Source organism: Sciurus carolinensis, chromosome 3 (assembly GCF_902686445.1).
Source record: "Sciurus carolinensis chromosome 3, mSciCar1.2, whole genome shotgun sequence".
Taxonomy (NCBI): Eukaryota; Metazoa; Chordata; class Mammalia; order Rodentia; family Sciuridae; genus Sciurus; species Sciurus carolinensis.
Window position 1 is genome coordinate 12,572,237 of NC_062215.1, and position 16,646 is coordinate 12,588,882.

General features: G+C 43.8%; 1 protein-coding gene and 1 non-coding gene across 3 annotated transcripts in view; one reads left to right on the plus strand and one right to left on the minus strand.

Moving 5' to 3' along the window:
• Positions 1 to 7,479: 7,479 nt before the first annotated feature.
• Prkca (protein kinase C alpha) overlaps positions 7,480 to 16,646 on the plus strand; it is a 403,509-nt gene continuing 394,342 nt past the window's right edge. The window contains exons 1-2 of one of the 2 annotated variants that reach the window (XM_047543070.1): positions 7,480 to 8,223; positions 11,071 to 11,102. In XM_047543070.1, coding sequence (XP_047399026.1) covers positions 8,051 to 8,223; positions 11,071 to 11,102 — 205 coding nt within the window. In that variant the 5' untranslated portion in view covers positions 7,480 to 8,050. The remainder of the gene's footprint in view (positions 8,224 to 11,070; positions 11,103 to 16,646) is intronic. The other variant, XM_047543071.1, reaches the window with a different exon arrangement.
• On the minus strand, positions 15,891 to 15,990 carry LOC124981581 (small nucleolar RNA U13). The gene has a single exon (XR_007108086.1). It is a non-coding gene; the product is annotated as a small nucleolar RNA U13 (small nucleolar RNA).

The window sequence follows — 16,646 nt, forward strand, 5'->3', positions numbered from 1 at the left end:
GAACAGTGGGAATGACAAGCAGGTACCACTGTCCACACCTACACTCCCTCTTGGTTCTAAGGAACATCCTTTTACCCACTGGGTTGTGTGCCTTCACAAGAGACTCCACTCCAGGGCTGAACCTCTCTCCTTTGGGTCAGGGCAGAAAGACAGTTCCTGGACATGGTAGGGGGTTTGCCTTCTTCATCTTGTCCTCCCAGGTCTGGGGGAGTACCTGACACAGACCCGGAGCTTCGTGTGTGTTTCCAGAATAGACAGAAAGGTGAATCTCACAGTAGGGGCCACAGTGGCCTCGCCTTAGCCGCTGGGCAGTCAGTTGAACAGCAGGTGGGAGGCCTGACTGGTCCTTCCGCTAGTCTCCTAGTTTGTTTATGTGCTTTGCTGTGCTTAGCTCTGCACGACCTTTAAGAAGTTCACAGTTTCATTGAGGCATGGCAAATTGCACATATTTAAAGTGTACGATTTAAAGAGGTGGTATATGAATAACTGTGAAAGCACAGAGAGTGAACGCAGCTATCGCCCCTAAAAGTTTCCTTGTGGCCCTGTTTCGGTATGTTTTGTTTTGTTTCGAGGTCTTATTCTACAGGGACGGAGAGAAAAGTTAGGGAAATAGACGAAATAGAATTCATTACAGGTCGATTATTATTGAAGCTGGGTGATAGGTATGTGGAATTCATTGTTTGAAGCTGTTTTTACATATGTTGGATATGTTTTACATATTAAAAAGTTTTAAAAAGTTTTCCATTATGTTAATTCCTATTGAGGATAGAGCCCTCTGGCTCCCAGTAGAAGATTCAAGAAATGTGTCTGGACAGATACTTCTCAGTATCTGAGCAGGGGCAAACCCAGGCAAGGTTTGGAAAACAGCATGAGATAACTTAAGTACCCGCTTTGATTTCAGTTAAATTAGCAGGGAATGGGAAATCTACGGAAATCACCTGGTTCCTTTGGGGTGGCGATGAACCGTGTAAGCTCACAGTGTGAACCACAAGTTTTTCTTATACTTCCTCTGCTCATCCATCTCTTTGTTCCAAATTCCTTGTCACTGGGAGTATAGGGAAAATATACCCACCAGTTTGGGAGGAAGAATGGGCTTTGCAGAGGGGAGCTCTAGACTCACTTTCTCCAAAATGCAGAGTCAGTAAGGCTGAAGACCAGCCCAACTGGTATTTATAGGAGACGTCATGAGTTTATTTAACACTTACATGCGTCACCTGGTTAAATTATTAAGAAAAGCCTATGGCAGTTATGAATATTCCCATTTTTTAAATGAAGAAATAGAGCCCCAGAGAAATTAATCTGTACAAGTTAAAATCAGTGACTGCTTGAATCAGTGCTCCAACTTAGATCTCCTGAGTTCCACACCTGCTTTGTGTCATGGCTACACAGGGTAAGTGGAAGAGAGGTGAGGATAAACGCTTTCAGGGAAGAAACGAAAGTCCCAGACACCAGGAAATTCCCTTCTGCAAAGCACTGGGGAATTCAGCTCCCAGTTGTAGGGTCCAGGGAGTGGCTCAGCGGTAGAGCACTTGCCTAGCAAGAGCGAGGCCCGGGGTTCCATCCCTGGCACCGAGAAAGGGAACTTTAAAAAATGTGTCCCTTTTTGAGGAAACGAAAGCATTAAAAATGTATATATGACTTCTAACACTTTCTTAAAATGTGAGTCCTAGGTCAAGGCTGGGTGGTTGTTTTTGTTTCTTTGGTTTCGTACCAAGCACTATCGATATTTGTACCACCCAGAGAGAGTGGCCAGTGTGAGCGTTTCGCTGCGTGAGCGAGCGCGCACGGGGACCTTGGCATGTTCACGTGTGCTCTTGCATATCAGTACACGTACACGTTAAAGAATGGCGTTTCCCTTTGCAAACTGTTTTACATCTTCCTTTTGTCACTTACTAGCATGTTGTGAATTTTTTTTTGAGACAAAATATCCAATAGAGGTCTATGGTATTTTGTTTTGAAACCTTCTAAAAAATATTTTTTTTTTCTTCAACTAGGAACAAATATTCAAAAGCACACAAAGATGGATGCAATGGAAGAAAAATCTTCCTCTGTCACTCTTCCACAACCGCCCAGGTCTATCTACTCCCTAGACAAACACTATCTTGGATTTCTCATGTATTTATTTGGATTTTAAAACTGTGTATTATATTTGTATAGATCTTTCCTTTCCTTTCCTCCTCCTCCTCCTTTCTTTTTCTTCTTTTTCTCTCTCCCTCTTTCTCTTTTGCTCTCTCTCTCCCTCTTTTTCTCTCTCCTCCTCTCTCCCTCTCTTTTGCTCTTTCTCTTTCTCTCCCTCTCTCTCCCCCTCTTTCATTCTTTCTCTCTTCTCTCTCTCCCCGCTCTCTTTCGTTCTCTCTCCCCCTCTTTCTCTCCCTCTCTCTCTACCTCTCTTTCTCTCCCTCTCTCTTTTGCTTTCTCTCTCTCTTTCATTCTCTCTCTCCCTCTCTCTACCCCTTTCGCTTTCTCTCTCCCCTCTCTTTCTCTCTCCCTCTCTCCTCTCTCTCTTTTGCTTTTTCTCTCTCCCTCTTTCTTTCATTCTCTCCCCCTCTCTCTTTTGCTCTTTCTCTCCCCCTCTCTTTCTCTCCCTTTCTCTCTCTACCTCTCTTTCTCTCCCTCTCTCTTTTGCTTTCTCTCTTTCTCTCTCTCTCTCCCTCTCTCTTTGGCTCTCTCCCTCTCTCTCTCTCTTTTGCTTTTTCTCTCTCCCTCTTTCTCTCTCTTTCATTCTCTCCCCCTCTCTCTTTTGCTCTTTCTCTCTCCCTCTCTTTCTCCCGCTCTATCTCTTTCTCTCTCTCTCTCTCCCTCTCTCTTTGGCTCTCTCTCTCCCTCCCTCTCTCTCCCTCCCTCTCTCTTTCGCTCTTTCTCCCCGCCCCCCCCCCCCCCCCCCCGGGATTGGGCACTAAGTCCAGGTCCTTGTACATGCTAAGCATGTGCTCTACCTCTGAGCTACACCCCTAGCCCTAGACATATTCTTCCTTTTTAAAAGCACTAGCATTCTATACACACTTCTGCATTTTGCTTTTTCACTCACATATATGGAAGCTATTTCTATCTCAATACATATAATTGATCTCATTGTTTACATAGAGGCAAGTCATTCAGCATATGAATGCATCCTAATTGATCTAACTGGTCTCTTATGGCTAGACATTTAACGTTTGTTTGCTCTTAGAATCAATTCTGCCACTATACATGGGCCCTTTTGTACATGTTCAGATATACATTTAGAATATATTTCTAGAAGTGAAATTGCTAAGTCAAAGTATTTGAGGCATTTTAAATTCCAATTGTTATTGCCAAATTGCTCTTTATCATGTCTGTGACACTACGGTCTCAACAATGATATATAAAAACATTTGCTTCCATGTACCCTTACTGAAACAGTGTGTTCCCCACACTTTTAATTTATGCCCAATCTTAGGTCATAATGGGATTTTGATATGGTCTTAATTTAGATTTACCTTACTCTGAGACAGGTTGAGGTTCTTATGTTTTAAGAACTATTTGTATTTCCTATTCTGAGAATTGTTTGTTCATGACATTCAACTCTGTTCCCTCTTGGGCTTTTTATTCTTTCTCTTCTTGATTAATATCTGGTAGGATATTTATTTCTACATTTTTTTTTTCACCTGCACATTTGAATTAGCTTGTCTACTTCTTAGCCTGTTTTAGGTGACTGTAACAAAATATTGGAGGCCACGTACTTCACGGAGAAAAGAGGTTTATTTGACTCACACTTTTGGAGGTAAAGTCCAAGACTGTGTGACCCTATCTGTTTAGCCTCTGCTGAGGGCCTTCTGGCTGTGTCACGATATGCTGGAAAAGCAGAAGGGGCCATGCATATGGTGTGGCCTTGGTTTAGAACAACCTTCTCTCACAAGTAGTAACTCGATCCTTGAAGAACTACATTAATTCTTGCTGAGAGTGGTCTCCCTATAACTTGATCTACCTCTCAACATTGCTACTGAGGACTCAGTTTTCAGCACATGAACCCTTGGGGAACACACCATATTCAAATCATACCAACTTATTTTTATCAGGCCAAGTTATACTTAAGGCATAATTTAGGGGAAAATGGACATTTCTGTGTCTCTTTCTATATAAGGTATATCTTTCCCTTTATTCCAAAGTAAGTTTAAATAGGTACATTAAAAAAAAAAAAAACAAGATGACACTGAAAAGGGACTAGAACTGAAGTAGGAAGATGAAGTAAGTGGTTCTGCTGTGGTCCAGGAAAGAGGTGACGGAGTGCGCACTGGAACGGGAGCCGTGGACAGACTTGCCATCTGCCCTATAGCCAGAGCCCAATAGGATGTCCTCATAGATTGGAGGAAGAAGTAAGCAAGGTCACATAGATCTTCAACCTGAGCCACTGGGTAGCTAGTGATGCTGTACAACAAGGACCTAGAGGAAGACTTGCTTGGAAGGCAAGACCCCAGACCTCAAACCCTCAGAAGTTCTTTCAGGGGACATGCTAATGAGTGCTACCTTATTGCTCCCAGCAGTGATTGATCTAAATTCTCCTAAGTGTTGAAAGGGGAGGTTACTCCAATGCCCCTTGGGTCCAACTGTGATGCTTACCAGAGCCTCTACTAGCCCACCTGGTATCTTTGTGTGAATTAGAAGATGGCGCCCCTTCTTGGAAGAGAAAGGTGTATGTCTTCTTGAGAAGCATGTGAGCTGAACTTCAGCTTTTGCTCAGTCTCTTGACTGGTGCTCTTGTACCTGAACCCCCTGCATGACCATACCTGGAAGCCTTTGTACTTACTCCTCTTTGGCGGAAGCTTCTGATTGACCCACCCCTATTATGAATTACCTCACTCACTAAAGTATCCAGCAATGGCTCCTCTCTCTTGTGTTTTTCTACTCAACTATATCTTTATCTCTATTTCAAGACCTATTATTTGCTGTGAATTTTTTTTTTTTTTTTTTTTTTTTTTGTGGTCCTGGAGATTTGAACCCAGGGCCTTGTGTTTATAAGGCAAGCACTCTACCAACTGAGCTATCTCCCCAGCCCTATTTGCTGTGAATCTAACTGCTGCCTGATTGATTATGCATTCCATCAGATGACTTACTTCTCCTAAATTTTGAATACAGTACATAGAATAAAATGTAAGTCTTTAAATCATCTTGGTTACTATAAATCTAAGAATGAAACTTCCTCTATCCTATCACCCAAATTGAAAATGGCCTGATCAGTTTGAAAACAGACTACTTAACTGCATAGAACAAGTTTTAAGTTGCATCTTTAAGACTATTGGTTTTAAATAAATCATCGTGGCCCTAAGTCATCAGTTTAATGCCCTGATTTGATCCCAACCCCAGGCCTCTGGGTCCATCTGGTCTGTGTGAAGCCTTTCCATAGAGTCTTGAGCTTACTCCTTAAAAGTCAGTGGAGACAGGAATATTCTAATAGTCTGTGTTCAGTCTATCATTCCTTGCTCTTTTGCCGCACCTTCTCCATGAAACAAAAGACTTGAAAATAATTATAACACCCATGACTTATGGACCACCCACCCCTACCCCTGGGGTTCTCCTTTCCTGAATCTTCTTTTTAGTTATACTATGGGGACTTTTCAGGTGGGTTGCCTGAGTAAATGGTGGCCTACCATTTCCATCGGCCCTTGGTAGAAGCACAGTTATACTGCTTGGTAACTGGTAATTCCCCAAACCAAGAACACCACCTGCTCCCTGCCAACAGGGCTAAGATGTAGGCAATTGATGTACTCATGCCCAGCCCAACCATCAATCAACTGACTTAGTCACTTCTTCCCACACCCATAGGGAATAATAACTGAGGCAAGGAAGCAAGGCCAAAACCTGAAAGAGACACATCATCTCCATCTGATTTACTAAGAGCTGAGGGCAGTCACTTCACTTCGCACACAGGAGGCCAGGTTACTGCCTGGCCAATCTGGTTCTTACTTGCCTTCCCTATTACTCTGCTCAGGGATTCATCAGCAACCCCACTCTCCATCTCTCTGCTTCCCACATTGGTGCCTCAGGGAGACAGAAAGAAGCTTGTTTTCATATAATGTGTGAGGACTTCTGTCTTAGATAGAGTTGGTTCTGGAGGAAAATTGTGGTTTCATTCCACTGTGCTTCCTTTGATTTCCAATTATTAAGTAATAATCATAGCTAGAGATGCTTATAGTGTTTTGTGCAAAATTTGATCTGTTTTCCTGACATGCCCTGCTCTTCATTCCTCTTCTGCCTGTTCCTCTTGTGCCTCCTTTCGCCATGAGTGGCAAAATTTCTGACCAGATAGAATATCAAGCAGGTGCAGTCTCTTGAAGCACCAACAACATTGGCTTAAGAGATTGTAAATGGGTCAGCCAAATGCATGTGCCACTAATGGCAAGTCAATAGCTTACACTTGTTAAAATATAAAAGCACCACAATTAGTCCATCTTAAAAAACGACAGCCCTACTTAAGAGATGTAATACACTCTTTGTAGCTTAGAAAAGTCTTCTTCTTTTAAAACAACTTCTTGAGAGTGTAAACATGTTCTCTTTCTTGGCATCTTTAGCTCAAGAAATAATTCTATGGACTTAGTAAATCTGGAAATAAAATAAAACAATGAAAGGCTGGTTGTTCCCCTCAGTGGTTTAGCATCGTCAAGGCAGACCTAATAAATATTCTGCAAGTGATGAGTGGGTCCATCCCCACGTGCATCCTTTGCATATCTATTCCAGCTACTCTCTCGCAAGCAGTTTTACTTGATAATTTACAAATGTTCTGGCTGCACTCTGCACCTGCCAGTATTGCAGTAATTAGCTTGGGATGCAAAATGATTTCTAAATCAAGGCTCTGGACTCATAAAAATCAAGAAAGCTTGATGATCAACATTGTAGCTCTTATAGCCAATGAATAAATAATAAAATAACTAGGACAAGTACTTTATGCTACGTGGTGACAGTACCTGATGTACAAATTAGATGTCTATGCAATACGTAGGTGAATTGTAGGTCAACATTTGAAGATAGGCAAGAGGGTCGACGCTCACAAATTTAAAATTAAATCGCTTTCTCTTGCAGTTTATCCATCCACAGCGTGAAGGTCTAGGGGCTGGACATTTTTAGGACACCTACGATTAGAGTGACATTTTAGCCAGGTAAAACCTCGAACTGGTACAAGCTGATAAAACGTGGGCATCATGCCTTAGAAATACCGGTGGGTTCAGGAGGATGCGGAAGGAGCCACCTGCCCCGAGTGGGAGGAGGAAGAGCGAGCGTCCCAGAGGGTCGCACCGGAGCTCCCTGCTGGGACTTGGGGCTCCTCTGGGACATGCATGGGTGGCGCAGAACTTCGGTCCCGGAAAGGAGAAAGAGGAGCAGGGAGGTGAGAGAAGACAGAGCCAGCGGGAGTGGGAGGAGGAAGAAGTGGAGAGGAGGAGGCCGGGCGAGAGGAGCGGAAGAAGAGGAGGAGAATAAAGAGGGAGGAGAGCTGGGAGGAGGAAAGGGAGGAAAAGAAAAAGGCAGCGGAGGAGAACGGACCCGCCCCTCCCCGCTTCCTCCTCCGCTCCCAAACTCCGGCCTGCCCTTCCCCGGCTGCCGCCGCCTCCTCCGCTCTCTCCGCTGCACTGAAAACGCCTGGCGCGGACTCCCCAGTGCCCGGGTCCCGCCGGCCCCGCAGCGCAGCGCAGCGCAGTGCAGCGCCCGGGCGACTGGCCCCGCGCGCGCTCCCGCCAGCGCCGCCGCTCTAGCACGCGCGCCCTCGCACTCCGGGCATGCGCGGTGGGCGGCGCCGCTCCGGGCCGCCTCTGCCGCCGCGAGTAGGAAGCGCGAGCGCCGGGCGCCGGGCTGTCAGTGAGCGTGGGGCCAGCGAGCAAGCCAGCGGCTGCGGCTCACTCCGCTCCGCTCCGCGCCCCGCCGGCCCGACTCTCCCCGATCGCCGCCGCTGCGCCTCCTTGCAGCGACCTCGGCCACCGGCCCGCGCCCCCCGCCCAGGGTCGCTCTCGGCCCGGCCGCCCCTCCCCCGCCCGCCCCCGCCCACCCCGGCCCTCCCCGGCTGCTGCTCCCCCGCGGAGGCAAGAGGTGGTTGGGGGGGACCATGGCTGACGTTTTCCCGGCCAACGACTCCACGGCGTCTCAGGACGTGGCCAACCGCTTCGCCCGCAAAGGGGCGCTGAGACAGAAGAACGTGCACGAGGTGAAGGACCACAAATTCATCGCCCGCTTCTTCAAGCAGCCCACCTTCTGCAGCCACTGCACCGACTTCATCTGGTAGGTGCACGCGGGGCCGGGCGCACAGACAGGCACCCGCGGACCACTCTCGCGGCGCTCGGGGTTGGAGACTAGTCCTTGCCTAGTCCGAGGTCCCGTCGCCCCCGGGACTGGTGCTCGGTCTACCCCCAAGTCCAGGCGCGTCCACTCCAGGGCTGACTCACTCGGAGAACTTGGAGAGCCGGCGGGAGTCCGAACTCTTGCCTGGAATGACACGCGCGCGCCCGGCCGCCCCGGCCACTGGCACACGCGCGGGCAGCACTCCCGGGGAAGTCGCTGCCCCGCCACACATCCCGTGTCAGAGGAGGGAGGCTGGCCCCGCATCGTGGTGACTCTGCACCCCTCTACCCTGCCACGGCCCGCAGCCTCCCGAGGCGCACCCGCCTTCATGTAGACAGCGGAGCAGCGGGAGCAGCCGTTCGCTTGGGTCTGAGCAAGGGAGAGAGGCAAACAGAATCCAGAGGGGCCAAGTTTCCCGGAGAAACACGCCCTGGAGTAACGGGGGAGCGGCCGCGTTTGCTCTGCGCGCGGTCCAAGTTGCTCTCAAGACAAGCTGGGCGCGTTCAGGGGAGTGTGTTTGTGCTTCCCAAGGGACTGTGATTCCACTGGAACCTTGGGTCCCTGCCTACTGTAGGCTGTATCTACTGGGCACGGAGACTTTGACTTTTGAGAAAGGGAGAGGGAGGTGGGGGGAGAGAGAGAGAGAGGCAGCAAACTGTTGAAAGCTTGCTGTGGGGGAGGGGGGGCTAACCCAGCAGGCAAATGGCAGAAGGGCAGAGGGAGTCATTTAAAATAGACCCTGTCAACACGAGATTAGACGTGGAACCTGTTGATGAGGACAGAGGGCTTATTTAAGAAAAATACTGTAATGGCTAAAGGTGTCAGAGTTCAGGTGATTTCCAATAAACTCAAGCATGGTGGACTTGAGGGGCCTGAGGGCTTGTGGGCAATTGAAATTGAAGGACTTAAGGGATTTCTGAACACTGTGCAGTGCCCCTTCCCTTTGTGAGAAAATAATAGCTTTCATCTGATTCTCAAAAGGTCAGTAACACCCCCCCCCCCCCAATTTGAAACTAAGGGAACTCTAGGTGCCCCAGTTTGAGTAGCAGTGGTTTTGTTTTCTTCATAGGACACCCTGACCCTTGCCTCTTCTTTGTGGGGTAGGAAGTTCCTCACCAGGCAGGGCTGCGGTTGGGGTTCCTTAGCTCCTTCTCCTGGCCAGGGACTGCATGGAGTGACAGTGCAGTACAGTGCTCCTGCCACCAGCCAGCTGTGTGACATAGGTATCTTGGGGGATCAGGGTGACCTTGGGAAGGATGACTGTCTGAGTCCACCCCACCTGGGGAAAAGAATCTCAAAGGGAGTGTCTCATGAACATGGGTGAATAAAGTGCTTACTTTTTCCTTTCCTTTTTAGAACTCGCTCCAAAGTACACTTTTATGAAAAAGCACAGCCACTTCTATGAATGATTTCCATTGGGTAGTCAGCTTTTGCAGCAATTGTGCTCAAAGGAGTGGGTAATTGTAGATAAGGCCACTTAAAATGAGGTTTTGGAGCACAGGGCAGAAAGAGGATATTGCATTTGATTAAGGGAGGTCTTCAGCCTCCCGTGTCAGCCAGGAGATTCTGTTAAAAGAAGGCAGACTTCTGATTGCTTTTGCAGGGAGTTAAGTTAGAAAAGCAGCAGTCTGCATTAGCCAAACTAACCCATGTCTCTCTATCAGTACCCTGAAGGATCAGCTGCTGGTGAACCAAGGAAGCACTCAAGGTGCACTGTGGAGGGGGAAATTAGGGTCTCACTCTGCCCCCTCTCCAGTTGTCCTTGGGGCACTTTTCCACTTAATCTGAAAGCAACCACTTGGAAGTTCCAGGAAAATCTCCACCAGGGCTGTCTGCATTGGTTTTAAAATTTTCACCTTTTTTTTTTTTTTTTTCCTCTCATTATTCCTTCTTTGGGTCCCTTATTTACAAGTTTTATTTCCACATTAAAACCTTAATATTTTAAAGCTAAATGTTTGGATTTAGGTGTGGTTTTGTGGGGGGGGGGCGATGACTCCAAGTTAATTCTAAAGGAATAGGAAGTGCTTTGTAAATTTAAAATGCTCTGTACTACAAGAGATAATGACAACCTCAGGAAATTTTGAGTGCAGTTCATTATTCTAGTGGAATATTTGTAATTGAATGTTCATGTCGGGGTTCTCTGCTTACACACTAAATTCTCTAAAGTCATTTACAAGAACAAAACAGCCTCTGTGAGCTTTGAATGCTGTTGGTTTGCAATAAAAATTAGATCATGATAATCTCAAATGCAAACAATGAGAATGATATTTCATAAAATGCTGGTTCCTTAAGCCAAAATTAAACATTAAGAGTGGTGCTATTTGGCAAATTCTAGACAACATTTTAAACTTACAATAAGCTATTTTTTAGTTGTCTTGAGGGAGGGGTAAAACTATTTTCAATTGATCTTTAGGTACAAAATTAAGCCACTTCCTTACCCTCCAACCATAAGCTGCTTTTTGTTACTTGACTATATAGCCCCAAACTTTGAATATACAGTCATATTTTTGTTTTGAAATATAAGTATCACTGTCATTGATTTAAAAAAATTAGATGTATTATGTTAAAGTAGTTCAGTGATCTTTCATGGGCAAGCTAGATTATTTTTCAGAGTTGAATTTAACACAGTAATCTGACCAGGTCGTTAGGCGTGTTTTTCCTATAAAAAATCACTGGATTTCAAGTACCAACCTTTTAACTCTATAGGATACTTGGTCACATAACTTGCTTACAATGTAGTGTCCAGTGCAACATATGCTGAGATATTTGTTCTTGTTTGTTTTTCAGGGGGTTTGGGAAACAAGGATTCCAGTGCCAAGGTAAGCTGCCACGTTGGATTTCCTTGTCAAGTACATCATGAAATGAGCATTCCAAAAAGGAACAGTATTTCCAGTCATCGTTTCTTTTTGATCCAAAAGATGTTATTTAGATAAGATTTTTGAAATATGAGGGCCATAAATTTGGGCCTTTAAAAAAAAAATCATGCAGTATTGCCTAGTAATCTGCCCATAGAGCTGCTTTTTCTCATTGGAAAAAAAAAAAAAAAACCTTTTCCTGTAATTTTATTTTTTGCTAAGAACATTCTTGTCAGAAACTGCTGTCTTTGTGTGGGTGTTAAGAAAAAAATGGAATCGCTTTGTATTCATGTGGCATTTCTTTCTTGTTCTTCCTCTTTTTGTTCTTCCTCCCTTTTACCTATGCTTTGGATTGGACTCTTTTACAATTTTGCACCAGCCATCATGCTTGTAAGGTTTTGTTTAGATTGCCAGCTGTGGCCCATGTTTTAAAGTTGCATCAATGATTTGAGAATGACTGATGGCTACAGGGTGACTGGTGGACTTCTTTAGTTACAATGTCTGACAACATCCGTACTATCCTTTGTACCCAGAAGGAAATCCATTTGCTTTCCTCCTGATCTACAGTTGCATTTTACATACATCAAGTATCTAACTTTTCATGCTTTTCATTCTATTTGCTGAACTTTTAAAATGGCCACTTTGTTGCTTGTGAAGGCATCACAGGTTCATTAGCTCACTTCCTGTCTCTCTGCATCAGCTATATTATGTTTATTTAGTTCTGCTCATATTTCCCATCTGGGCATAGGTTTAGTATTTGGGCGAGTGGAAAATACATTCTAGCCTGGAAAGTATTATCCCACCACTGTTTAATACTGAGTGCATTAAAGAGAAAGAGAGGCACTGTGTAGTACTTTTTACAGCTTTGAAATTGTGCTCGTAAGTTGGCTATCTTCTAAAAGGTCTTCAAATTTGTGTCTTCAGTTTTCTAGTACACACATTAAAATGGGTATTTTACAACATGATGGTCATTAATACTCTTCCTTTCTTAGTTCTAAGATGTGCTTACAACCCCTGTAGGACAAATCATTTTGAGAATTGCATTTGGAAATCAAGGGGTATTCCTTTCAAAAAGAGATTAAAGAGAAAGGTGTATGTGGTACCAGTCTCCATAAAAGATGAAAGGAAGATGTCACTCTCTAGTTCTCAGAGTTGTGGGTCTGAACCCTATAGTAAAGTTTGGGTCTGGGCTGGAACATGATTTTAGGAAAGTGTTAAGATAAAAGATTCTGGACTAATGGGATTCACATCTATTATTTTGGTAACATTTTTGGTTTGGGTGGAAGTCTATGGAAACTTAGAAGAAGAATATTTACCAAATTATCCCAGATGTTACTTGTCCATGAGAAAGTGGTGGTTATTTTAAAACTATCTGGTTATGTTCTTTAAAAATTACCATCTTTTTTTAAAAAAAGATATTTTTTAGTTGTCAATGGACTTTTATTTTACTTATTTATGTGTGGTGCCGAGAATCGAACCCAGTGCACATGCCAGGCAAGTGCTCTACCACTGAGCTACAACCCCTGCCCTATCATCATCTTTATTAAAAAATAATTCAGAGGAGGCTTGGTTCCTCTCAGACCTTCATCTGAGTACGCTCTATTGTGAAAACAGAGTGGCCACATACTTGGCTGTAGAGGGTTCTTGTGGTTTCCTCCAGAAAGCATCCACTGTCCTTTTAGTGGCTCAGTGGATAGTCTCACATCAATGCAACTCCCTTTTACCTAACTTCCAGTGACACTTGTAAAAATGTTAAGTTGTAGAAAATAAAAAATGAAATTATTTACCTTTCTTCCCCCATAACTTCTGTGTAAGACATCCATTCATCTACCCATTCACAAGGCTTTTTAAAAAAAGATCAGCATTTTATGTCATTATGTAACTTGCTTTTTTCACCCAGTAGTGTATGCTGAATATCCTTCCCTTTTAAACTAACAGATCCACCTGTTGTATCTGCATGTGTCCAATTTGTTCATCCATTTCTCCATTGATGGGTATTTTAATTGTTGCTAAGTTCTTAATTAGTATAAATACTTTTATGCAGAATATCCTTGGGCACTAGCATAGATATTTCTATAATAGATACCTAGAAATGTGTATGTGTATATTTTAGTTTTAATGAGCAGAGTGACTCTCCAGAAGGGTGCCAATCTAATGTAAAGTGCCTACCCCTTCCTTTCCCTCCTCCTAGAGGAGATACTGAATGATATCTCCTCAATTTAGCCACTTTAATAGATGAAAAGAAGTCTTTAATTTCTATCTTGGTTATTTGTGATTGGTGATGTTGAACATTTTTCAAATGTGCCTTAGCCATTTGTATTTATTTGGTGAATTGCCTTTATTTACCTAATATTTGAAATTCAGGATTTATAAACCAGATAGAGAAGTGACATGTGCTTCAAAAACAGTTTTTTTTTGCTGAGGAATGTAACCCCAGATTAAAGAATTCCTCTAGTAAAAGTACAAATTTTAATTAACAGCACCTTTTTCAAGAGTCAACTTATTTGTAACATTTTACATTTTGTTTAGTTTGTATCATCTTGTTACATTTTGTGTCTACTTGTTACATTTTGTTTGGTTTGTATCATCTGTCTTTGACCTTTAGTGGGCATATACTAATCTATTATATCTTACTGTTGTCTGTAAATTAAGGATACATTAGTTCAGGACAATGCCTTTCTTCCTACAAATATTATTACCCATTGTTTCCTGTTTTGGCTTTTACCTTGAAATTAATCTTTCTCTCAGTATTTAGTCATATTCAAATTTTCTGTTTTCTTTCTTTTTTTCTGTCTGATAGAATGTTCTGGGTTAGGAGAAAAACTGATCGGCATACATGCCTGACTTAGGGACACACCCCCTGGAAATGGCCACTGAAGTTTGAGACTTTATATGAAGAGATAGTGTTTATTCTAGCTACTAGAATGTGCTGCAGTGCTTTAGTTAATGAGATAAAATACCTGTAGCGAATATACTTTTTCTTTTGTAAACGAGGGAGGTGCATGTGTTCCAGATGCAAATCACTCATTCATGTAATATTACAGCTTTAGCTCTAAAATATTTTTCATCATTTTACTTAGTGAATGATAAGAATTGGAAGACTAAAATCATAGATGAGTGTCAGTCCTTAAAACTGGGTTCAAACTCTGCCACTAAGAAAGCATTATGATTGCAGGCAGCTGAAGCCCTGAGATTATTTCCCACTTCTTGCCTGCCCCAAGATGCAACCTAATTGGAAGCAGGAAACTTTTCTACAGAGATGCGTTTATTGTGTTATTCCCACTTTCCCTTAATGGATGCTGTGCCACTCCTATTTATATTGCAGCCTAGGTGAACAACCCTGAAAACTGATCCCACCAGGGCAAGTAACCCAGGAGGATCCCTGGTGAGAATTTGCTGTCTGAAATTATGAAACCCAGGGTCTTCTGTGCTAGAAGAAAGAGGGGTTTGTGGTAGATCTAGAAGCCACAAAAATATTTTTCCAAAGATGCTTAGTGGTAAAAACAAGCTTATGCCTCTGTAGCTCAGAGATGACCTTTGCTATGTGACTTGGATTTACCTTTTGATTTTTGCTTTCCTGGATCTCCCCACACATTTCATCTTCCTGAGACTAACAGAGAGCTGGTGCATACCCATTTTTTTTTTTTTTTTTTTTTTTTCCTCCCAGAGAAAGAAGAGAAGGGAGGCAAGTAGGCTTGTGTGGTGCTGGCTTTGATGAAGTTATTTTGTCTGGAGGTCTGTTTCTAGGCAGTAGTTTCTGTCCTGCACAGGCTGCTTCCAAAAGCAGTCATCTAAGAGCAGAATGGTCCACCCTTCTGCTCACATGGTCTCGCCCTCTGGGGCAGTAGAGCTGAAACAGTTATCTGCTACTTTCACCATTGGAAAAGGGAATGAGCCAACTCGATTTTTTTTTTCCCCTTAGAGTTAGCAACACCCATGCACTTCTCTAATTACAGTGGTTAGAAACAGCCTCTGAAAATGTGACCTGCTTATTTGAAGTGCCAAGCAGTCACTTACATAGTTTGTTACATCTGGCTAACCTCCGCATGTTTCCCCTACTTTTTTCTATTCTTGCTCTTTTGTTTATAATCATAAATTAAAATGAACTGCTAGCTCAGGCTCCTTGGTTAAGATACCCCAGGGACAGAATCAGAAGTAAGTCCTGCCAATAGCTTGTGCCTCTGAATGGTTAACACCATATCCCAAGAGGTTTGCAGGGAAGGGGCTCACATTTCTGTGCTTTTACTAATGCCACTTGAAGGCAATTTTGAACCTTGAGTCATTTTCTTGCTAGGAACACACCGTACATTGCGCTTCACCTGTAACTCTGAAGCTGTGTTTTTCAGTAATTAAAGGCTAAAAACTCAGCTTTTCTTCTTTGTGAAAGGCATTTTATTTTGAAGATCTGTTTCAGGGTAGCTTTTCACCTCCGCTCACCTGAGCAGGGTGGGGTTTTGTATTCCTTCTAGGAAAAGAAAAATTGGTAGTTGAGGGAAGGAGAACAGCAAGGGATCTCCTCTTGGCCTGTGAGCTGAGGGATTCCGGAAGAGGAGACTGACTTAAGGGTGGAGATGGGTTACCTTTAAACAGAAAGAGTACAACTGGGATCGAGTTGGCATTCTCTTGGAAAAGGGATGTCCAGTTGTCCTCATCTGTCAAGTAGTGGACGCCAGGTGCAGGATGTAGAAGGAGGTAGAGGTCCAAGTTGGCAGAATCATGAGGCTGACCAACCTGAACAGTGTCATTCCCATGCATTGGGTGGGTAACGTGCCCATGTTGGAACAAGGATTGGGGCAGGCACATCTCACCTGGTGTGGAAACCCAGCCTCATGCTTGTGAACCACAAAAGGACCTGGCATCTCAGTGACCCTTCCCGCTGTTTTTTAAAGTTGGTGCCAGGATTTACCTTCATCTTTTACCTTCAAAGCAGGGGTTTGCATCTCGGCAGATTATGTTTGATAGTTTACCTGCTCCCAAATTAAAAGCTATGAAAAGATAACTGTAGATGAACTCTTGAGGTTAATTACCTCTCCCAAAGGACAGAATCCACGGAAGAGGGGTGCAACTTGAAACTCTGGGGGTTTTGCATCAATGTCAGGTCAAAGCAGTGTTAGTTCCAAAAATGAAATTGCCAAAATGTCTAAAATTCAGAGAAAAGGGTGGTGGAGGAAGGCAGCTATAACTGCTTTTCTTCTTGACAGGTTTTTTTTTTTTTCCCCCCTCCTTTCATAAAAATGCATTAATACTGTTAGAAGTAGGGGTACTTGGCTGGAACTAGTGTCTGATATTTCCAATTTGGTGCTGTGCACTTGTTCTGAATGGCTTCTGGTTAGTGTCTGTCAGAGTTGCTATTCTGACTTGGTAAGTGAAACTTGGTGTTAATGATCTTGTTCATATACATACTCCCCCACCAGAAGCTGGTGCTGTGGGGTATGGAGTAGGCAGTGGGAGCCTCATGTTTACTTCTGCAGATGACTCTGACGTTGTCTTTCCTTTTCTTTAATTCTG